Source organism: Metopolophium dirhodum, chromosome 1 (assembly GCF_019925205.1).
Source record: "Metopolophium dirhodum isolate CAU chromosome 1, ASM1992520v1, whole genome shotgun sequence".
Taxonomy (NCBI): Eukaryota; Metazoa; Arthropoda; class Insecta; order Hemiptera; family Aphididae; genus Metopolophium; species Metopolophium dirhodum.
The window spans coordinates 107,130,780-107,156,538 of record NC_083560.1 but is presented as its reverse complement, the minus strand read 5'-3'; the positions used below and the strand labels follow the sequence as shown (position 1 = coordinate 107,156,538).

The 25,759-nt window shown below is 28.1% G+C and overlaps 1 protein-coding gene across 4 annotated transcripts; it reads right to left on the bottom strand.

Moving 5' to 3' along the window:
• Positions 1 to 506: 506 nt before the first annotated feature.
• Positions 507 to 25,670, bottom strand: LOC132936337 (sodium/hydrogen exchanger 9B2). Of its 4 annotated transcripts, XM_061003050.1 has the most exons (11): positions 25,549 to 25,670; positions 22,887 to 23,441; positions 19,664 to 19,742; positions 8,426 to 8,800; positions 6,944 to 7,126; positions 6,611 to 6,786; positions 6,041 to 6,147; positions 4,993 to 5,157; positions 2,912 to 3,055; positions 2,572 to 2,673; positions 507 to 2,236 (listed from the first exon to the last, which is right to left on the bottom strand). In XM_061003050.1, exons 2-11 carry the CDS (start codon positions 23,167 to 23,169, stop codon positions 1,907 to 1,909), a joined length of 1,944 nt encoding a protein of 647 aa, XP_060859033.1. In that variant the 5' UTR covers positions 23,170 to 23,441; positions 25,549 to 25,670; the 3' UTR covers positions 507 to 1,906. The 4 variants fall into 4 exon arrangements, with proteins under 4 accessions (XP_060859033.1, XP_060859034.1, XP_060859036.1 ...); XM_061003051.1 differs by lacking the exon at positions 25,549 to 25,670 and having other exon boundaries at positions 22,887 to 23,454; XM_061003053.1 differs by lacking the exons at positions 19,664 to 19,742; positions 22,887 to 23,441; positions 25,549 to 25,670 and adding an exon at positions 15,451 to 15,590 and having other exon boundaries at positions 508 to 2,236.
• Positions 25,671 to 25,759: the final 89 nt, after the last annotated feature.

Here is a 25,759-nt window from a genome sequence, read left to right as displayed (position 1 = left end):
AATTGTAAAAGTAAAATTGGGTAGGGGCGAGGTAACGTACGTAATATTAAGTTATTTCTCGACGTACTTTCGTCAAAAGTTGACATAGTTAAAATCAATCAAGTATTCAAGTTAATTACATTTGATAAATATTTCAATGACTATCTAGTAATTTAGTAGGTACCTACATATGACGCATACAGAAATATAATATTCAAGTAAAATGCTTAAAAAAAAAAAAGTGTTATAAGTTTTGCAATAATGCAATATAGAAACTTAAAAATTAGAGCTTAGAAAAGCATGGAAAAACGATGTAATACCTCTGCCCCTCTATACAATTTCAGGAGTAAAACTGACCCTATTCCCCTTCTTCATCGGCCAGAGAATATGCCAATGTGTTTCGTCAAGGGTGGTCTAAATATATGTAAATATAATTTTAAATAGGTACATGTATTTAGTCAGTAACTCTAATAGCTTTATTTTCCTATTGACTTAATTTACCGCCGTAACATATATAGGTATACATATTAAATAGTGGAGTTGTGGAGTTGTTTATTATAAACAATATTGAGTTGTTCAACATCAAATAAAGTGAAACCTAACTAACACAATCATAAGTAATAATATTTTTTAAAACAAAATTTTTTTTCTTTATTCTAGTGAAATAAATTAACAAACACTAATTATTAATTAAGTACCTCCTATTAACTTAAAAGTATTATTTAACACATTTAAAATAACGAAGAAGTGAACAATTTCAGTATTTCATGAAATGGGGGAAAATATTAAGGTACCTACTCTATATTGTCCAGTATTAAGTGAATTGGACCGTTTTGCGCTGCGTAGTATTATAATGGACATAAATAATTATTATCACATAAACCAAACATTTTGGTTGAGTTTTATGCATAAAAATATAAAATATTTAAATTTGAAACCATCTCATAATGAATACAACTATAATCTATAACCCGTCTATAAAATATGAAACATCGTAACAGAATATTATAATATAGATTTTATAAAGAGGAATTATAAAAATTAAAACAAAATTGTCCGATCAGGAAATCGGAAATCGAGATTCACTTACTGCCACATATTATACAGCAAGGTGATTTACCAAGGTTAGGTACTCGAACCTTTTTTTCTTCGATAATGTAGTTACATAAAATCTAAGTTTTGGAAATTTTAAGTATACTTAAAGATCATATTTTCAAATTATTAAGATATTTGTTCTATTTAAGGAGTTTTGTAGAGTTATACAAGCTTCTGTTTTTCAAATGACATCCCCATATTCCACTATGAATTATTTAGCAGATAATTTTACCGAAAATATTATTGTATCAAAATCAAAATTCTAACGAGTAGTTTTTGAATTTTTTAACTTTGTTTACCAAGGATAAAATATCTTTGATGATGGGTTTGGAAGATGTGGGGGCTTTAGTGATTTGAACATTTTAGTAAATAATGTTAATCTATAATAATTTATAATTTTTAAAAATGGTCTTAGCATAATAAATACTAAATTAAATATTACGTATAATTTATATTTTTGTAAAACCTTTTTTAAGGAATATTATCCTTATTTTATAGGTACATATTAAAAAAATATTCGTTTGAATTTTGAATTAGGGTACACAAAATTTCCAGAAAAATGATCCGCTTAATAATTTACAGTAGAAATGAGGTTTAAATAATAACTTGTATTGCCACAGGACACTCCCTAAGTAGTACAAAAAATCCCCAAGAACTTTAATATATGATATTTAAGTATATTTAAGAATTGCAAAAATTAGAACTTGAAATTCATTATTGAGCGTGCTTAGTGAATCACCCTGTATATTATATTACAATACAATATATTGTGTTGTATAATATGACGCGATAATGAATTTTTTTCAATGTTATTCCTGTGACCGTGGTATACTCAAATCTTTTCGCTCTGGACCTCGGCCGTGCAGTCCGCTTTCACCCCGTCGCACTCCTGCGCCTGATCGTTGCTCACGCTGGTGCCGTTATCCTCGTCCTCGCTGTTCAGCGTGATATCGCGAATCGATGGTCTGGGCCCACGGCGCCACTGTTCGTTGCTGGGCTTGGCCTTGGTCAGCAGCTTGGGGCCGGACAGCGAGACGATGATCGCACCCGCCGGGGCAGTCAACAGGATGGAGATGATGCACACCATCACGATCGTCTGGGAGTATCCTACGTCTTGATTTTGGCTAGTAGCAACCTCAAGTACGGCCGGACCCAGAGCGGCCTGAAAACGATACCGCGAGCGTTTTTCAAGAAAAATATGAGACAGCGAATTATTGTGAGTGAGATCTAATAGTTTAACCGAGGACGACATTATACGACAAGGTAAACGGCGAATACAAAATATAGTTGATTATATTTTGATACAATATTATTATGGTTTGAGGATGTTTATACTTTTTTCCACACAACATTTTTTTTTAACAATTAAAATGAAACGTCATAACCTCAGCGTTGCGCTTTTGGAAATAATTTTGTTTGTTTTTTAACTGCAAATCTCTTAATTCGGCGAGCTAATATTAGATCAACACTATAAGAATAAAATAAATAATTATTTACTTGAACAGATGCTTTGGCCATCCACGATAATGCGATAAACAGTTTTTCTTTAAAATTCAGAGAACTCCCGGACGCTACTATGATCGTTATTAAAATCCGTGACTAAAATGAATAATGAAATGCCATGAATTATAATTTATTTGGCCCGATTTCGCATAGTGTGTATAATATAGAACACAAATAATAATAATAGTATTATTGTTATTTATTACGTTGAATGGCACGGTAAAAACTCATGTGTCACATTCAATTTTAATTTTTGAACATTAGGTAGGTATTAATATTGGTTGAAATAACCAATATAAACACATGGTCGACGACCACTTTTATTTTTACGTACCACAAAAGCGATGGCGACACACATAACAATTGCCGTTACGAATGCCAGGTCAAGTTCATTGAGTATAATTTGTGTGCCTGTCAATCCAAACAGTATTGGTTCGAAAATCATCCAAAATATTTCAAAAGCCGTGGCCACTGGGTTCTAGTATAGGATCAATCGAAAACATTATCACGTTAAATATTGTACGAGTATGACAATGATATAACTCGCATAACTTAAAAAAAATCTCATTCTAAATCCTGCTAAAGGCTATTGTTGTGTACAAAGCCACATCTTGTACAAATAATTTGTATAGCACTAACATTAAGTCGTTATAACAAAGCAACTACTTGACATTACGCATCTGCAGCGGTTGAACCGTTTGTGTTTAGTTATTTCAAGCTATTGGTTTTTGCAAATGAGGGTACCTAAGAAACATAACCTTAAGACTTAAGTACCTAAATACTGAATCAAGTACTTGACCAACATTATCCATGACGTGCATGTAGCCATGATTGATAAAACAAAATTTGTTTCAAAATTATTACATAAAATAATGCTAAATTTGTGGAAAGTTCAAAAATTATTGCACTACCATTCACTATGCAGGAGCAAATTGACGGTACTTATACTTATATATATATATATATATGTAAGTGTTAAAATTACAAAGCATGGAATGTGTGTTTATTGACTTTTATAGTTAAACTGCTTAAACATTTCAACTTTTAAATGCAATGGAAGATAAATTTGTTAACGTGTTGTTAATTAACGTAATTGAGTATTTTTATACAAGGCCCTTGATATATTATTGTAGCAGTTGAAATTTATTAAAAATACATAAGCACCATTTTTGTTATAAGCATTTTAAGGTTCAATTATTAAAACAATTATCAAATTTTAAATTTTAAAATGATTTTGTAGTTAAAAATTTATAAAATGTTCAACTTTTATAGCTAAGGATTGAAAATTTAAAATAAGGTTCTCCTTATTCTATAACTAAAAAATCTCAAAAATATAAAAACACAGTTTTTTAAAGTTATTTTAAGTTCAAATTAGGATGAAATTACATATTAAATAACCAAGAATTACAATTTTAGTTATTTTGTTGTCATTTTATAATATTAATTCAACTTACCGGCTACCGTATTAATAATAATAGTAATCAGTAATCACAATAGGTACCTATATAAACATAATATAAAATATCCACACTGACAAACCGTTTTCGCTCAGAATCGTTTATTGTATATAATGATATTATTATATTATTGAATTCAAATTTAATACTATCTATTATGCAGTGACCCACGTGTAAACTACTGTACAGCAGAGCGACATCCACTTACTCAAATTTTTTTATTGTGAGCATTATTATTATTATTATTATTATTATTATTATTATTATTATTATTATTGTTCGCAGCCGTTGTGAATCGGACTCACGCGTTTTTGAATTTCTGTTGGAAACAATTTAAAAGAAACTTTGTAATAAATCGTGAAGACTTTTGCTGATCAAAATTAAAATGTTTATGAATTCTTAACTACAAAATAAATTGTTAATTTTTGTGGTTTCAACAAAATATTGTCAATATTTAAACTTCAAACGCTTATAAAAAATGTTATTATACCCATACTTTTCGATATTTTTAAATTGCTGTTAAGACAATTTAAAAAAACACACATCATTTAAAACTAATACATTCATCGCTTCCCCCTTGGAATCTATATTATTCTAAAATAATCCGATAATAGCAATAATTAGGTATACATATGTATAGTAGGAAAAACACGTGACTTTTAACAGTTTATACTTTATATCGATAGTAATATATTTATTTTTAATTATTAATTAATAATTTTTTTTCTATTTTTCGTATAATATTCTAAAAATGTAATTTCAAATTTTCTATATATTATCAATATAATAACATACCTATTGTAGCTTATAAACTATAAATAATTGTACCAATATCTTCAATTATCGTATAATTTTTCTAAACCAATATTATTACCCAATAAAAATTGTTTTAAATAAACATTAACTTTTAAATGTATGTTATTTCAAAACTATTATTTATACTTAACCATTAACATACATCTTCAATATTCCATCCTTGTTTAGTCCAAAAATAAATTGATGTGAACGATGAGATGATCACAGCTAATGGACCTGCGCCTTCTAAATGTGCACCTTCAAAACCCAATACAGCTAATAATCCACCTCCAGTCAACATTAAAATGCGCAGTGGTACTACGTAAGGCTATATAAACAGAACAACAATTATAGACAATAAATGTATTAATTCGTCAAGGAAAAACTTAACTTAGTACTTGTATATTATCTAAATATATAAAAATGAATCTATCCATGTGTGTGTGTCCTTTATGCATTCCTAAACAGCTGGACCGATTTTTATGACATTTTTTGTGTGTGTTTGAGTGGTTAACGGAATGATTTAGATTCGAAATTGGACCCGGTAGATCCAACCCGGGGAGGTGCTGAAACTTTGAGATTTACGGTGAACATTTTTGTTTATAAATGGTTACTATTGGTTATAGGAGAAATAATTAATAGAAATTAGTATTTGTTATTTTATTGGTTGCCGTTGGTTATTTTGGTGGATTAGGTGCAAGCATTCATCAAATTAAATTTTCAGACATTTCCTACTTGATATACTGTTGCACATTGTCCGCGATCCGACGTACCTAGACGGATTGCCTACCAGGGAAGCTGAGATGCACCCAAAACAATCACAATTTTTTTTTTAAGTTGTCATTTTTATGGGGATCAGCTAGTTAATAATATTATAATAAGTTATTAAATTATTAAAATAACATATTATTGATTGATACAAAACAAAACGTAGTGTACCTAATTAAAGTATTATAAAAATTACCATATATTATTTTTAAAAACTATATTATTTCTTACAAAATATGGAGTAACCTACAAAGTTCTATCCTAGACCCTAGTCCTCTGTCCCTATAACATTTATATACATCACAGATGGGAAATATTACAAAAACAAAATCATTTAAAATGTATTATACTCCGTAGGTAGTTGCTATGGCTCTAAAACCCTAGACAATTACTAAAACAATTATTTGATTATTTTTAACAATATATTTTACAATAATACTTACATCAGTTCGTTCTGGAACATATTTAACAATAAAACCCCAAACTACGCCGTACAATATCCCAACTGCTATTGATATTGGACTTAACATTAAATCATAACTAACTGGATCTGAAAGACATGATTATTTATTAGGTAATAGCATATAAAAATAACCAGCAAAAAATTATGGCACAGTTTTATTTTGGTACAAAAATAAAATTTTAAATGGCAAAACATAAATTATGAGTTTACTTAAATAGCATGGAATTTGAAACTATAAACAAAATAGGATTATACTGCAGACACACGGTATACAGTATACAAATACGACATACCATTAATAATGGCTAAATTTATTTTAATATTCAAATAGTAATATTTTACATTTTTACTACAAAAATAATATGTATAAAAATGACATGGCTATAAATGACCTGAAACATATAATCCAAGCAGATACCTAAAGCAAAAGAATATTATATTTAATTTAAATATATTATGAATTAAATTTGATACTTACATTGAAGAAGAATATTGTAGTTAATTTAGTTTATTACTATGTTTATCGCAAACATTTTATAAGTGTACGTACTTTTTCCAAAAATCATACTGGTGCCCACTCCAAAAGCTATGACGGATGCGGCGTCATCAATCCCAGCGACTGCTATGATCAACGTCGGGATCCCTTTGGCCACACCATAACCCTTCGTTCTCAAACGAAATAGGCAAGGGACTACTACAGCTGGAGCCACGGCAGCGATAATTGATCTACGACAGTGGGCAGGGGCCAAAAGTCGTGTTATAATATAGGTATTACGATTGGTATACGATTACTGTGTTATTACATGAAAATCATTAGGTATGCATAGAACAAAAATATTTAGTCGAATAATAACTCATAATAATAATATTATACGATACTCACCCGCAAAGTATAGCGAATTTCCACGGTAAACTCAATAGATAGTGAACAGTCACCGCGATTACGGCTGCTTCGGTACACCACGGAATGAGAGCAAGGAACAACACTCTACAGTATAGTTTTTTCAACGCTACTGGGTCCAAGTCCAAACCCGCTCTCGTGAATATTACCACTAACGCTATTTTTCTGAAAAAAATTTCTACTTGCAATCCACACGTATGTTTTTATTTTACACAAAGGTTGCCTATACTTATTGGTCAAGGAATAAGACGTACAGCTTCAACGGTGAGATTGGGTGGTGAACAAAAAAAAATCATCACAACCAAACCTAGTGGCGTAATTAGCTCCTAAGTCTTTGCAGAGGGGAATGGGGAGTGGCTTGAGCCCAACCATAATATTAAACAAATGTGCCCACTGGAACTCTGCTCTCGAAACCCTATATATTAGCTATATTAGTATATTATACATTATACATTATAAAAATAACTGATAAACTGATACGTGTCCCCCTGTCGGCGGTAAAGACATTAAACGGTATTGTACGTAGTCCTAATATGGTGGTGTGTGGGTTGTGACTTGCTGGTTATACTACCCGTCGTCTGCAGTTAATATAGATCGTATATTTTAGTACCTATACCTATATAAAATAAACCGTAGATATCGTATTGACGCTTTATCTACCTACACGTGAACTAAGTGAACAATATGAAGTAAAATTGATAAAATGTTTTTAAAAAAAAGTAGAAGAGGCTTCAAACGATCGTTCTCCCTCAAGCCCTCTTACACACAAATGTTTTATCATTAAATTAATAGACTGTATTTATACTTAGTTATAGTAGAAAAAACATCTCTTTAGCAATTTGCAATAGGTAGGTACAAGTAGTTTGTATTAAATTTAATTAATTATTAAAGAAAAACATGTGGTGACCATACTTACAGTATAACAAACGGATTTAAACAATAATATTAAAAACAAAATTAAATTATTAACAAAAAAATGTATTTAATTTTTTAGTTATCAAAAATATGAAAAAGTTTTTGACCTCTGATAGACTGATAATTAATAATAGTAAAATAACAATAATTATTATTACATGATAATTTTTATACTAAAAAATGTATTACGGCCCCTTGTTTTAAAATAAAAATATTGATTATGGGATTTAGTAATGATTATGATTAGTAAATATATAATAATATAATGTAACGACATTTTTGTTTAGTAAGTTCTTACCTACCTACAACCTTTTTTTTCTATGTAAACTTTCTATGGCGTTTCAAAGTAATATTGTACTTGTACTTTTTTGCATGTTCCAAATAGTTTTAGCCATTTTTGTACAGATAATTTTGTGAAAACGGGCTACCTATTACATTCCATTACTAACTCATCGCCCACAACAACAACAACAAAACAACGTAGAGTGATTCAAGGGTCCAAACCAGAAGCAATAATTTGAGCGGGCCCTCGTTTTTTTAGACATGTACCTCAAGATGGACACGAAATCCTTGTACTGGTCATCTATTTCGATGAGGCCGACGTTCTTGTAGATAATTCCGACCAGAAGCATGCCAACGAGTGCGGGCAAGGTGAGCATGCGAAACACCCATCCGCCCAGGTAAGCAAATACCACTAGCACGGCGATGTTGAACAACTGCCCGCCCGGTTTGGCGGCTGAACCCATCACGGCCAGCACCACACCCCAGCACAGCGTGACGGTGACGAGTAGCGCCAGGATCCGGGCCACGTGCCGGAACGAAGGGCAGTAAGGATGTGGGCACGTCTTCGGCCAACATCTCGGCTCCCATCCGGGTCCCACTTCCTTCTGACGGCATTTCAGGCAGAATATATACCACCAGGAGCTGAAACGACAACGTGACCATTATACCATATTATACCATGTGATTACAATGGGTTACACCTTACACGTCATCGTGAAACTTGATAAAGTAAAAAGGTGAATTCACACTCCACCGTGATTACTGACAAAAAAATCGTTTTGAAATATAATATTATGGTAATTTCTTTATGTGGTGAAAAAATATTGGAAAAATTGACACATGTGGTGTAGCTAAATTGCCTAGCTATAACGCCGCGTAATTCTAATATTGCAATATTTTTTTTTTAAGGTAATGTAGGCATGTGACAATTTATGTCTAATTATTGTGCAATTACTGAAAACTACTAAAACAATCGAAATTAAAGTACACGCAAGATTTAAGCATGCCTGTGGAGTGTGGACTCTATTCAAAATAGTCTTCACAAAAAACACAATAAAACAAACACATAACTGTAAGATTAATACATTTTTTACTCAGAATCTATAGTTATAACAAACATAAATATATTTACATTTTTCATAGTGATTGACAATTATTATGTCCCATTATAGGCTAAAACTTAAAATAAAACAAAACGTAACCTATAAACAGTATAAACGTAATAAATCATTTTTTTCTGTATGATATGAGAGATTGCTTTTAAAATGTATTACCTATGATAACGGACATTTTAATATCATGTAGGTACGATAAAACCATTTACAAAGATTTTAATAATTGATCCATATATATTCTACGATAATATTCAAACACCAAACTAACTCACATAATTTAACACTTTTATAATGTTGTTTTTGTTGACTCTGCAGTCTGCCTAGTGCCCATCAATATAAATGTGATACCTATCAATCTTCATATCACATTTTGCACAAAGTATTTTTTCAATGAACGACAGTTCTTTTAAAATAAAATATATGGCAATCGAACTATGAACGTTTGGTACTATAAAATGATGAATTTATGTTCATATTTTAAAAACTAATAATCATACTCCTATATAGTCAAAAGTCATATTATTATTGTTTTATTATACGTAATGTTCAACTAAATCAATCTTAAACATATATCTCAAGGCAATATAATAATATATAACATAATATTATTATCTATCACTCTAACAAATCGCGGAAGATTCGTCCCCGCCGTTTCGTCCTTGTCAAAAAAACCAGTCCACGGACGTTTCGTCTCAGTTAATTATTAGGATAGGACTTATTGATCCACCAGTAGTTTAAATCAAGTTTAAACCGCTTATTTTTATTTAAAATTTCAATCCTTTTTATAAAACTTAAAATTTCAGTATAATTTATATTAATAAAATATTATAATATTACCAACAATATAATTTTCGTCAGTAAAATTTAATTTTAAATAATATAAGTAAACTATGACTAAATAACGTCTTATAACTCTTGGGGAGGCCAAATGTCCTATAATTTATGAGGAGAGACGTCCGTTCACCCACGCCAACACAACCTTTTCTAATAAAGTGTCACAAAGACAATATTCTGAATGTATGATCGTTATATTTATTTTGATAAAATGCGTATAAAATAACATAAGCAATAAAAAATATTAAATAACTGTGTCTACATATTTTATAGATTTATATATTTATTATGAAATAAATAAAATACATTTTGTATAGTATATTACACAGCTATTATATAGGTACAGGTCAATAATGAAAATATTGATGATTGAAATGTACAATTTAGTTAAAATGTCTGCGTCCTCTACTTGATGTGAAACTGTTAAAGGATTTTTCCTTGTTAAAACTTATCAAAAATGATTTTTGGAAAACATTTTTTAATTTTTAGACTTTCTATTACTCTAAATCAAATCTAAGCATTTGAGCAATTGAAAAATATATACTTAAAATAAATGAATATTTGAATATGAATCATGTACCTATAACTTTATCTTAAAAATCCTTCGATTTTCAAACTTCAATTTATCTTATGGTAAAAAAAGAAATCGATAGTTGTAACTTTAAAACACTTTAACACTTTTCCTAATCATTAGAGAAAACGAATCTATATGCACCTAGGTATCTACATTAAATTAAAAGAAAACAAATACCTAGTTTATTTTGAAATACGTAATTGAATGTATTATTTTTGAGACATTTCTACTAAAAACAAACTTAAATGTATGTATTAAATCTTATTTTAATAATCGTATGAACATAAAATTATAATTGTTAAGTTATTTCATTAGTAGATGCTATTAAAATGTGGAATTTCTCAATTTGTGGCTTTGTACAAATAAATAAGAACAACTTGTATTGACCCGAATTATGCTATTAACATTGAAAACATACATTTTTTTTTTTAATTGCCATAAAAAATTAATACTGCTTCTCAGTTTTATGAATGGCGAATTTGTATTATTATACTATTGATATCTTATATTATGATTTTAAAATATATTTTAAGTTCATTTTTATGTTTAAAATGCCTATCCATACCTATAAAATTTTTATTATTATTAAAACGAGTTTAATAGAATTTCGTCATCATCAAACGACAACAATAATAATAATAAACAAATAATAATTTGTTAAAACGTGTATATTATAAGCATATACCAAAAAAGTATGTACAAAAGTATAATGGTGTTTTATTTATCATAAAATTGTCATTAATATATTATAATGTAACTATTACAGTAATAATTCATTAATTTATAAACGCAATGCACATGACGGCTAGGACGTTTCATTTCATTTTCATTAAATAAAATAAATATGTGTTTATATCAGTTCGTGGGACTATAATAGCTAGTAATATCAGATAATTAATGTGGACTCAACACTTTTCGTATAATTCATTAATTTTCATTTTAACATAATATTGTTATAACGATATCGTGTACGTCCACAGGTGCACACTCATTATATGAAATGTACCTACCTATATTATATAGGGTACATCTTATATGTCGTTGTACTAATGGTTTTTTAATGATTCTATGTATTGATAAAATAGAATAACCAAATTAATTTTAAAACGCATGCTTCTTTATTTTCGAAAAGATTTTTTTTAATTAAGCACGCATTTGTACCAACAGCAAATAAACTTACTTAATTATTTTTTATAATAATTATGTTAAAGGCTATTTAGTGATTTTTTAATATTTTAATAGTTTTAACTGAATTAATTGAAATGAATACTTATTTATTAATCTAAAATGTAGCTATCCTAAAAATTAATATATTTTATATATTCTAATTATTTTAACCAAAACTATTAATGAATTTTAGTGAACCATAGTTGTGATTCAAACATAAAGATTATCAGAAAAAAAATCACAACTTGAAAACTTAAAAGAGTTGTAAACCTTAAAAATATTAAGTTGATTATTTTGTTGGTTCCTGCATGCATAAAAAATTTGAATTATCATTAAAAATTAAAGAAACAAATATATTTAATTATTTTTTTAATTGCATTTTAGTGATAAGTCAGTTGGCAGGTGATCATTAAAATTACATGTGTAAAACGACTTAAATGAATAATATTATTAGGTACTATGTTTTGATTTATACTATAAATTAGATATATAATAATATGCTAGTACTAAACATAGCCCATTTTATTATTTTCAAGCCCAATAATAACATAAAATCTTGGTGGTTAAGATTCGTATTTTTATGCACAAAGAACATTGCATTAAAATCACTTATTTTTTCCTCACATAGTCACATATATTTAAAAACAAATAGTTAATAATCATCAATAATTTAAATAATTTGTAAGCCTAAATGCGAAGTGTCAAACAAAACAAAAATCTAAAAAATATTTTGGTGAACTCATAGACATTAATTATGTATCTAACTATACTGCTATATAACTAGTTTCACTAATAATATTATTATAATTTATAAGTACAAAATTAAATTTAAAAAACTTCTTGTAATAAAAATAAATATTTTAGGTTAAATAAAATTTTTTACGAAACAACAAAATTATATATTGTTAGAAATTTCAAAAATATAATTTATACGTCTACGGCTTGTAAAAATTATACGTTATTTTACAAGTTTTAAAAAACGAAATACCTTTATAATATGCTAATACAGTATTACTCGTCATAAAAATTTCACTGTTGAGTGTTTATTATTTGTACTCGGATATAGAAAAATACGCGCAATAAAATGCAGAAGATTACTTTTTTTCTCCGTCGTTTGTGCTGAAATTGAATTTGTAGACTTCATCGCTGGTTTGTTTAACATTAATAGCAGAAATGTATTCCGTACTATGTTTAGGAGAATTCATTTAAAAAAACAATCTTATTACCTATATTTAATTATAAAAGTAAACAAATAGAACTATTAAACGTATCGTTGTAATGATAGCATTAAACTAAAAAGCAGCGTTAGTGTAATAATATACTATACGAACTGAAAAACGGGTGTAACACTATTTTGTGTTGAACGCACACATTACTCATACCGTGTGTAAGAGTAATAAACCAATCATTTCATATTTTTTTTTATTCCAGTCAACTGACTTTATTTTTGTTATATATTTTTTTTTTTTTTTTAAATAAATTATACAACAAAACACCTGTTTGTTTTATTGAAATTGCCTCGTGAAGTGCGGAAAAATAACAAATGGGTGTTAGTAATTATCATAAAATATTACCTATTTCTTGTCATGTATACTAGGTACTGTTACAGTCTAACACATTTTTGGCATTCGTTTAGTAAATTTTTCGTGTTCACATTATTGCTGCCAGATCTGAGTATATTTCCTATTTTAACAGTACATAGGTACATAGGTATTATTTACTGTAAACTTTAAAGCAACAATATAAATCATGGTATTCAAAAATTGTTTGGCTGACAAGATAATTTTAGTTGGATAACCATACATTTAAATGTAAAATGGTTGATAAAAAAAAATTAACTAAGAAGATTATTGAAATATCAAAAAAGTTATTTATGCATATCAGATGATATGAGTATCAACAACTATTAATCAAGTAACCACTCCCTCTGCTTCGAGTTTTTGTTAAAATTGTAATCATAAATACCTACACAAAACTCAATTAAAATAAAATTTCCAAAACAAAATATCTTAAAACCAATTTCTTTGATTTGCAGAAGTTTTTCATTATGGTTTGGGAAGTTAGAGATAAATATAGAAAGTAATTCTTTTTTAGGTAATGAGGTAGGTACGAAAATTAACTACCTATACGAGTTAATACTTATAAATAGTAAATTTAATACACTTCGCTTAACAGTTAACTATAGTTACACGTGAAAAATTAGAAAAAACCACCAGAATCTACAATAAACAAGCGTACGTGTTTATAAACGCTTTATTGCAAAAAAAGTATAAACAGTCATATAAAATTAAACCAGGGCTTGAAACAGGTTACCGGTTTTTATCGAAAACCGGTAATTTCCCGAAATTTTGGGGAACCTATAATCGGTTACCGTTATTATAAACCTATTTGTACTCCCGGTTATCGGTTACCGGTTACCGTGACAATTTTCAGCTAACATAAAACGTTATAATAACGTAATATGTTTTAACCGGTTATGAACCGATTACCGGTATTTATAAATATTGACTACCGTTACGTAACGAACTATAATAATATTATGTTTAATTTATTTTAGCTACATAAATGATTATACGCTCGTAGCTACGGTATAATAAATAATAACTTCTTAAAACTATCCTTAAATAATACTATTATATCTTCGTTTTTTTTCCCTAGTCTCAATTCTTGTAATAATAATTCAAATAATTGGTGTTCTACATTTCTATTTCCTACCTACCTATAACATAAAATATCGTTAGTTGGTAATGAGTAATGACGGTACTCGATAAGCGATAGTCCCGGTCTCCCTCATCGTATATTGTACTGGGAAATCTAAAAATAGCTTGATTCCTATAACAACACGAATATTGTATTAAGTATACGGGTACAAAGGTGTAGTACAATTTTTTTTTAGAAAACCGGTATTCAATTGGTTACCAGTAACCGGCATTTTTGGAAGCGGTTATCACTTAACGGTAACCTGTAATTTTGAATCTAGTACCGGTAATTGGTTACCGCTAATAACAGGACCGGTATTCAAAAAATTTTCGGTTACCGCGTCAGTTCGATTAAATTAATAACGGTTTCAAGCCCTGAATTAAACACTTGGAGATTTAGTAAAGAACTTAAAACAATATAGGTAATATATAACTTAATAGTACCAAAGTACATAATGGTAAATATAAAACTGTCAAACCAATTATTTTATTATTACTAGCATTCAAGAATCCTGAAAATCTCAAATAACCTTAATAGGTAATCTAAAAAGACAAATCAATTTTATATTTTTGATAAAATAGCCAATAGGATATCCCACAGACTACAATGAAGATTAAATAGTTATCTTATATTTAAGTTATACATCATATTATTATTTCCATTTAACTTTAAAATCAATTTTAATCTAGACAGGGAGTCAATTAATAGTTATCTGACAACCTTCATCTTAGCTTAATTAAGTTAAAATAACTAAATCAAGTCCAGCTTGGACTAAAAATTCACAATATTAATTATTAATTCTAAAGATAATAATTTAAGATTTAACATACATTATTGTACATTATTCAATTTATTATGCACGTAAGTAGAAACAGCATAAATCGTAACATTAAGGTGCTCACTCAGACTTAGTTGTAGCCTTTTTCGATCTTCGAGATTGATTGAGCATTATTTTATCAATGTTGATATAATATTATAGTCAATTATCACTTGTACACATCACTTTCCCGAATACCAGTATTATATATATATTATATAATAGATAACTGGCGCAAGTAGGTACCTCCCAGTTTTTATTTTAACACATATTAGTAACAGTTAATATTTTGTTTGCATAAATTATTTAGTTAAAATATTGTCAGTGGATTTTTTGTTCTGCAAATGCCTACCTATAGGTGTTCAAATATACGTAGTGTACATAATACAAATTATATAATATAATGTTTGCACAGTAAAATTATAATTTATAATTGTAAAAAAGGGGGAAAGTAGGTAACCAGTCAGATGTACAGTATGTGTGAGTGTACCTCGCCATTAAGTAAGTATACTGTTATGTATATGAGACATTTAAATTCTTTGTATACGAAAAACGATTCTGAGCGAAAACGATCTGTCAGCCTATCTATAAAGTATATTTTATGATATATTTCTACTGCATTTGAAAACGGCACTGTATGTTTAAAATATAATAATATTATACATACAAAGTTTCAAAAACGCACAAATAATATTTTTAAATGCAAAAAAACTAAAATTGTTATTCTTCATTAAACATCAAATTTTGTCCAAATTTGAACTTCAAATTTCCATAAAACAAAAAGGAATGTATATATATATTTAGATTTCTTGGTTACACTATAAATTACTTATACGAAACTGTAAACTAAATGTTTGATACTTAGATATAAAAATTGAACACTTTATAAATTATTAACTAGGTACGACATAATATTCAAAATATATTCGTAATTTTGAAAAATGTTGTCAACATTTGAACTTTAAATGATTAACAAAAAAAATCGTAAATGTATCTTCAACATTTTAGATTCTAAGCGGAGCGACAAAAGTATTGATTTTACAATAATTTGTGTTTTTTTTTTAATATTTAATTTTTTTAGATTCTGAGCGAAGCGATGAATGTATTGATTTTACAATGATGTGTGTTTTTTTTTTATTTTTTTTTATTTTTGTGTCTGTCATCACCTTTTAGGACAGTAAAAGTGCATGGATTTTCTTCAATAGTAACTTTTCTGATAGGAAAGTGAATCTAGTTGGTACTTTGGGGGGTCAAAAGTAAAAATTTCTCAGTAGTTTTCACAAGCGACGTGAAAAACAAAAGAAAAATTAAGGAAAAACGGGAATTTTTACGCAAAATCTGTTTTCGAGAAAATCGATTTTGGTTTTTGGTGTAACTCTAAAACAAATGACCGTAGGGACATGAAATTTTGACTGAATGTTTATATTAGCATTTTCTATACACCATAAAATTTACAAAATATTTTGACTCTTTTTGAGCAGTTTACGGCCATTGTCAGTTTTCAATTTTTTTTGTTTTTTTTTCTATAAATATCAATAAAATTTTATCTGTTGAGTAAAAAAGCTTGACAATTGAATAAAAGGCTCCTGGGTTATTGTTTCAAAGGCAGATGAAAAAAATTAAAAATCCTTAGTCACAGTTTTTATTTATAAGCATTTAAAGTTCAAATGTTGACAAAATACGGAAAAATCACAAAAATTAGCAAATTATTTTGAGTTGAGAATTCATAAAAATTTTTCTTTTTAAATCTAAGATTTGAAAATGTAATATAAGATTATTTATAAGTTTGTCTACCTTTATCAAAAAAAAAAATGTCTACAAGAAACTTAAATTAAATTTTTATGAGCGTCTGAAATTTATATTTTTTACAACATTTGATATTTACTCGATTTCTCATGTAACAATTTTCTTATTTTATTGTAATTAAAAAACGAATGACTGTAGATACTTGAAAATTTCACTGAATGTTTATATTAGCATTTTCTATACACCATAAAATGTTGAAAATATTTTGACTCTTTTTGAGCTGTTTACGGACATTGTCAGTTTTCAATTTTTTTAGTTTTTTTTTCTATAAATATCAATAAATTTTTATTTGTTGGGTATAAAAGCGTGAAAATTTAATATAAGGCTCCTGATATATCGTTCTAATAGCAGTTGAAAAATATTAAAAATACATAGGCACAATTTTTTTTTATAAGCATTTAAAGTTCAAATTTTGACAACATTTATCAAATTTATAATTTATTAATTATTTTGTGGTTAAAAATGTATAAAATGTTTAACTTTTATGGCTAAGGATTTAAAATTTAAAACAAGGCTCCACGTAAATAGGTTATATATAAATTACTTTATTCACAATAATATCATCAAATATACTTGGTAATATCATAGGCTGACTGACCGTTTTCGCTCAGAATCGTTTTTCTTATACAATGATATTATATCATTGAATTCAAATTTAACACCATCCATTACAGTGACCCACTTGTAACCTACTGTACATTCGAGCGACATCCACTTATCCACCTTTTTTAATTTAATTTTTTAATATTTTTTAATTTTTGTGTCTGTCATCATTTTTTAGGACAGTAAAAATGCTTTGATTTTCTTTAACAGTATCTTTTCTGATAGGAAAGTGAATCTAGTTGGTACTTTGTGGGCCAAAAGTAAAAATTTCCCAGTAGTTTTCAAAAACGCCGTGAAAAATAAAATAAAAATTAAGGAAAAACGGGGATTTTGACGCATAATCAGTTTTTGACAAAATTTTGGTTTTTGGTGCAACTCTAAAACAAATTACCGTAGGTACATAAAATTTTGACTGAATATTTATATCAGCATTTTCTATACACCATAACATTTTCCAAATATTTTGACTTATTTTTAGCTGTTTACTGACATTATCAGTTTCCATTTTTTTTAGTTTTTTTTCTATAAATGTCAATAAAACTTTATTTGTTGAATACATTTAATGCAAGGCTGCTGCTATATTGTTACAATGACATCTGAAAAATATTAAAAATCCTTTGTCACAGTTTTTTTTTTTTTTATAAGCATTTAAAGTACAAATCTTGACAAAAGACGGAAAAATCACGAAAATTATCAAATTATTTTGAGTTGAAAATTCATAAAAAAATTTCTTTTTAAATCTAAGATTTGAAAATTTAATAATTTAATATTAATTATAAGTTAATTGTCTATCTTTATCAAAAAAAAAAATCTCTACCGAAAAGTCAAATTAAATTTTTATAAGCGTTTGAGTTCATATTTTTACAACATTGGATATTCACTCGATTTCTCATGTAGCGATTTTCTTATTTTGTTGTAATTCAAAAACGAATAACCATAGACTCTTGAAATCGAATCAGTTTTACCACTCCAATAGATGGTGCACACAGAAAAAAAAATTAAAAACACACATCATTGTAAAAACTATATATTCATCGCTCCGCTCAGAATCTAAAATGGGCAGAATTAGTATTTTATAATTTTACTTATGAAAAACTTTGTATAAAATGCCAAACATTTTTGACTTGTAGAAAATTTCAAATGTCTGTACCTAATGAGCAACAAAAGATTTTGAAAACTATATCATGTCTAGAAAATATTAATATTAATATAAAAATGTCAAGTATCCACGGTTATTTATTTTTATATTATACAAGCAAAAACAAAATTAATTTTGTCAAAAATTGGTGTTTTATACATTTTTTTACCAATTATTTAAAAAAATATCGGTCATTTTTACGTTTGACGCCCACAAGTACCTAGTAAAAGATATCAGTTTATACCTGAAACCCTCCTCAGGATGGAGTTCATATATGAATATAATATAATAACGTTGTTGTTAATCGTATTTCCTAAATGTGATGGAATTATAAAAAACACACACATCACTTCAATCGCTACGCTCTACGCTCAGAATCTAAAACAACTATAAATATTTTTATAGTAAGTTATATGACCGAGTATACAATTTGTATAGGTGGGTACTACATATTTCTACATATTATAGGTACAATGCAATATTTCGTAATTAAAACATTTCATACATATTTAGGTATAAGTAATTTTCATTTTAAATGGTTGACCTAGTTTTGAAATATATTATAGGTAACTAAACTATTTGTTGTAAAGTTTTTAGTAGTCATAACTCATAAACGCATAACCAATACCAATATATGTACCTGGTTACTGCATTCTCTGCACTAGCTTAAGTTTAAAAAAAAGCAACAAATTTAAAATACTTATGCCGGCCACGTTGACATTAAAATATATCTTGTATATAATATACTTACAGCTCTGTACTTGATTGTGGCTCGTTACTATTTTGAAATGTTATTGATTTTCTATTTTCACTGATCACAGAGATAAATCCTGCAATATTAAAATCAGAAATTGTATAAGTAACTCCTCACTGATGCAACTAAAAAATAATATTTATACATGCATAATAGTGTTACCTATTTAATTCTTAAATGTAATAAGTGAAACTATATATCATTGTGATTCGTGACATGAGCATTTGAAAAATTGTATTTAAAATACCTCGCATATAATATAATTTTAAATATTAATCACTAAATACTTTTGCAAAACATTTGTTTCAAATGTAATTTAAATTGTCAAATTTATTGTAGTCAGGGACGAATTTAAGGCGTATCCGGCTACCGCATTTTAGAGGGACGTCAACATTTTAAAATGTCATAAACTAATAATTTTTATTATATTATCATGACAAAATAGGTTAAACATGACGTGATAACATGATAATTTATATTTGGTTGTCGATGGCCTAAACATGATAAAAAAAAAAATGTTTAAATAAAGGGAAAATACGGTCCGTGGTAAGGACGAACCGAAATCGGTAAATGATTCTCGTCTCTCGCGTGGTGAAAATAATTTGTTGAGGCCTGTGCCTCAACATAAATTGGTGGGTGGTGGGGTGAACTGATGTGAGACCATGAGAATAATATGAGATTGACTTGTCATAATAGAGAATTAAATGTTAACTAATAAAAAACCGTTGGGATGATAGGGGACTTGTAAACTGTAAAGTTTGTACTTATAAAAGTAGTGGTGGTGGTAGTAAAAAAAAAGTGCATTGGGTCTCACACACAAAAAATGTTCTACACACCACTGAATGGTACTATAAATATTTCTGAATTTTCAGTATTTCTCTATAATTTTTCCAGATTAATATGTAAAGAAGAAAGTAACTGAATTTTTACTTTTGATCCCATAAAGTACCAACTAATTTCAATTTTCTACCAGAAACTACCATGGTAGTTGAAAATGAAAGTATTATTGTCTACTAATGTCTATTTATGTCTTCACATAAAAATGTTTAAAAAACCTTATTTAGCAAAACCAATACATTTAGAAACTAAAACTTTAACTTGCGCAATTCAATCCAATAATACAGTACCTAAGTATTCTGAAAAAAGTCTCGAGATCATTTTAGATTCTGAGAGGAGCGATGAATGTATTGATTTTACAATGATGATTTTTTTTTTGTGTCCTTTACCACCGTTTGGGACAGTAAAACTGCTTCGATTTTCTTCAACAGTATCTTTTTTGATAGGAAAGTGAAACTAATTGGTGCATTCAGTAGGTCAAAATTTAAAATTCCCTATAGTTTTCAAAAACGCCCGAAAAAACAAAATAAAAATTGAGGTAAAAAGGGGATTTTTACGCATAATTGGTTTTTGGTGTAACTCTAAAACAAATAATCGTAGATACATGCAATTTTCACTGGTTGTTTATATTATCATCATTTTCTATACACGATAAAATGTTCAAATTATTTGGGTTTGTTTTAAACTGTTTACGGACATATACAGTTTCAAATTTTTTTAGTTTTTTTTTCTATGAATGTCAATAAAATTTTATTTATCGGGTAAAAAAAGCTTGAAAATTGAACAAGGCTCTAAATATATTTTTACACTGGCATTTGAAAAATATTAAAAATTGCGTCACAATTTTTTTTTTGATCAACTTTGAATTTGATAAAGTTTGAATTTTGACATAAAGCGTTAAAATTACGAAAATGTTAAAATTATTTTGAGTTATAAATACCTAAAAAATTTTGTTGATTTTAAAATTCAATATAAGACTATCTACCTTTATAAAAAAAAAAAATGTCTAAGAAAATCAAATTTAATTTTTTTGAGAGTTTGAAGTTCAAGTTTTCACAACATTGGATATTCACTCGATTTCTCATTTAAATTTCACTGAATTTTTACATTTTCATTTTCTATACACCATAACATTTTGACTCGTTTTGAGCTGTTTAGGGACATTTTCAGTTTTCAATTTTTTTTTCTATAATAATTAATAAAATGTTATTTGTTGGGTAAAAAAGCGTGAAAATTTGATACAAGGTTCCTGATATATTCTTATTGTAGCAGTTGAAAATTATTAAAAATACATAGGCACAATTTTTTTATTATAATTTAGAGCTCGATTTTTGACAACATTTATGAAATGAAAAATGTTTCAAATTTGGAGAAAATTACATATACAATAACCAAGAATAACGATTTTAGTTATTTTGTTGATAATATTAATTCAATTTACCGGCTACTCTATTAATAATAATTAATAAGTAATAACAGTATAAATATAATTATTATAATATAAAATATCCACACTGAAAAACCGTCACCGCTCAGAATCGATTTTCGTATACAATGATATTATATCATTGAATTCTAATTTAATACCATCCATTATACATGTGATCTACCTGTAACCTACTGTACAGCAGAGCGATATCCACTTACCACCTTTTTGTATTTATTTCTCTAATGGCCACAACAGAGTATTATTATTGGAAATAATAGTTACTTAAACACTTTCAATTCTTTCGGTAAGTTGATGACATAAAAATCTAATTTCACTTATTCAAATATGCCGTTTCAGATGTTTCAACAGTCTTTATTGCATTAATCGATCGGTAAGCCAGAACTATTTAGAATATATATATATTGCATAATATGTGCAGTGGTATAGAGTATAGCCATATATAACACAACACAGAGCAAACTATACCACTTTTCATCCAATTATTACACTTAAAATGGTTGCCACAAGATTTTTATTAAATGACGATTTGAACATAACAGCCTGACAAAAGTCAGTGCTTGCCACAGTTTTTTCTATGGTCGTTGGGGGATAAACAAATTTTATCTTACAAGAGTAAAATAAAAAAAAATATAAATTATAATATAGACTATAGATTATTAAAAATTATTTACCTTATATTATTATTCTAAATTCTTTGATTACGTACTATAATTTAAGATGATAAATAATATTATAAACATTTAAATTAAATTTCTATCTGGGGCATAGTGGTAATACATCATAGAATAACACTGGTTATCGTGGAAATCAATGACATTTGAATTAAAATCGTGTTATAGTCAATGACTATTAGTCATTGTGTTATAAATTAGAATTAATTGTACCTAAATACGCTTTATACACATCAATACGCACTATACATTTTTAATCTACCTTGCTGATTATGGTGAGATGACTGCAGGTCTTCGTCGTGTGCGCCGCAGCTGTGCGGGAGCTTAGTCAGCTCGACGACCACCCCGGGCTCAGCCGGCCGTGGAATGTTTCCGAGCTGGTCGAGGCTTTTGCAGGGACCGTTCACTTGGTACGAGTCTGACCGCCATCGCAAAGCCGCCGCCGCCGCCGCTGGAGTCTGCAGATTGCGCGATTGAACCGCCGACCGCGGTGACGACGAGTCAACGAAGACACTTCCGTGTCTCCGGATGTACACGCCGGCCATTTTAATGTACACAAATATTATGAATAGATAACTGCAATGTCACGGCGGTGATACGACGAGAATACACGGAAATTTCGCGGGGCAGACGTACACAGCCACCGGAATCGGAACGGCAGTACCTATTAAAGGTAACGACCGACGAGTATTTCGGAGACGGTTTTTTTAGTTTTTCGACGCCGATTCAGCAACAATGACTGCGATTCGACTTGATATTGGATCCGGCTGTCGCACGGTTCGCGAAATATTACCATAATCGGTGTATGAGTAAATAACTATAGTTATAATATACAGACCAATAACATGCTGAGTTTTTATACATAAAATATATTATTATGTAACGGAGCTCACGTATTATATTATATAATATAAGAATTGAAATTATTAGAATATACTTACCGTCGGTCGTAATGAGCATACCAACAGGGTGATCTATTCAACTATTCACGTTTTTATGAAATTTAACACTCTAACCGCCAAGCCGAATTCTACGATTTATCTATGCGCGCTATGTCACTATTTATAACACTATCTATATACCTAGCTACATCTTACAAAAAAAAAAAATAATATTTTACTATTTCTTATCAGTTATTAAATTATTTTAATAACAACCTATAATATTAGTTTACCAATTGGCAATTAGAATCAAAATAATTTTTTTTTAATATTGAGTTATAAATATCGAATACTCATTGATCAAATAGGATTTGGAGTGTTCAACCACAACTATTGTGAGGGACCTCTTTCTATTTTTCATAACATTTTAAACAACTATTTATTTGATACTTATTCGATATTTTTACGAAAAAATGTTTTAAAAAAGTATTCTGCTTCTGATCATGAAAGTATAAATATATAGATTGGCATCAACAATTTAATCAAAAAACCAACACACAATAACTGGCTTAGTAAATTAGTTTAGCCATGTAAATAGATCACCCTGTATACCTAGATATATACGCATGACGGCCGAATGCATTAACACGCTTAAAAATGTGTGACAGTAAAATATATGTCTTAATTCCGATTTGTTTGAGTACAATGCTTACCAAAATCAGTTATTGTTGAATGCCAATATCTATGCAGGTACCTAGTAGCTTGTTTCATAAGAAACATATTGCATCTTTAAAATAATTTGTATTCCATATTATACAATAATTATTACAACTATATTGTCTATTTTTAAAACTGTACCTTTTATAACCACCTAATTGTAATCTTGGTCAAAATTAAAATTACAATTCAGACCTAATACACAATATATTATATACTTGGCCTCACAATTTCAGACAAATGTACGAATATAAAACAATAAATTAATATACAAAAACATTGATCAAAGCTAACACGAAGATCAAAAATAACAAAATGTATAGAAACCTTTTAGAAATACTTTCTAACAATAACTAATATAATATTTAATACATTATTAAAAAAAAATGTGACATTATTTTTGCAATTTTGTATTATTGTTTTCTCTCTATCTAGATTTATTGTAGGTATTAACTATTAAATAAAAAATGAATACTTATTGTAACATATCGTCAATGCAGCACACGTTTTCAAGATTAATAACAAGGCCATAAATATAATTCAAAAATCAGGTATGTGGGTAACGCTTTTTATTAACTCTACATAGATAATATTATGTTTTTGAGGATTGTTTTGTTATGGAAAAAATATTAATAGTCAATAATTTTCTTCACTAATTTCATCCCCCTCCCCCCAATTTGACTTCCACTGATCTGACATAATATGCTCTCTAATTTGGTATAGCAATAACAATACATTGTTTGGATTTACGGTAGGTATCAACTTTAAATAAAATTAACAAAATTAGTTATTTTAAGAAACTATATCTATTTTCTAGCAAACAATTATTGTGTTGTAAAAATGATAATATTATATTAAATTATACATAATATGAAATTATAATAATATATTGTATACCGAAATGCATTATGCACATTTATGAAAGTTTTCTGAAAACGTTTAAAATTCTATTCCGAGTCTTAAGACAAATGTGTAATCATTAAAAAATAAAAATGTATTTGAATTATTTTGAAACATTATTAAAAGTTTTTTAATTTGTTAGGCATCTACATTTTATTTTTTATTTAGTATACCAACTATATAGTTGTATACATAACTTATATTATTTATTTACCATATTTTTTGACAATATAAAATATGTTTGATGTTTGTTTAAGTTTTAAATTTTAATAAGCCCCTAGCATTCAAGGTATTGCTGAAAATATCAAAAATAAAATACTTTTTCAAAATAACTTCTAAATTGTACAACGTTTTTACTATACATTTATATAATATTATATTAGTTTTAAATTTATTACATCTACCACGTATTGTATGCGCACTCACCTAGCTGTTTGTGGCCTGTGTGGCTGTGTCCGAAAAAAATATATATAGGTAGAACAAATTAATTTAAGAATTTCGAACGATAACATAATACAATTATAATACTTTTAACTGTTAGCTCTATGATGGACGCATTTCAAATGAAGCATCAAAAGTTAAATACCTATCTATTACGAAACTATAAACACAGATTTAAAATAGATACCTATCAAAA

Coding starts and splice junctions, on each gene's coding strand:
- LOC132936337 (XM_061003050.1), bottom strand. CDS start 23,169: ATGGCCGGCGTGTACATCCGGAGACACGGAAGTGTCTTCGTTGACTCG. Junction 19,743..22,886: donor ATCTCACCATAATCAGCAAG/GTAGATTAAAAA, acceptor TTAATATTGCAG/GATTTATCTCTGTGATCAGT. Junction 8,801..19,663: donor CCACAATCAAGTACAGAGCT/GTAAGTATATTA, acceptor TTGTCGTTTCAG/CTCCTGGTGGTATATATTCT.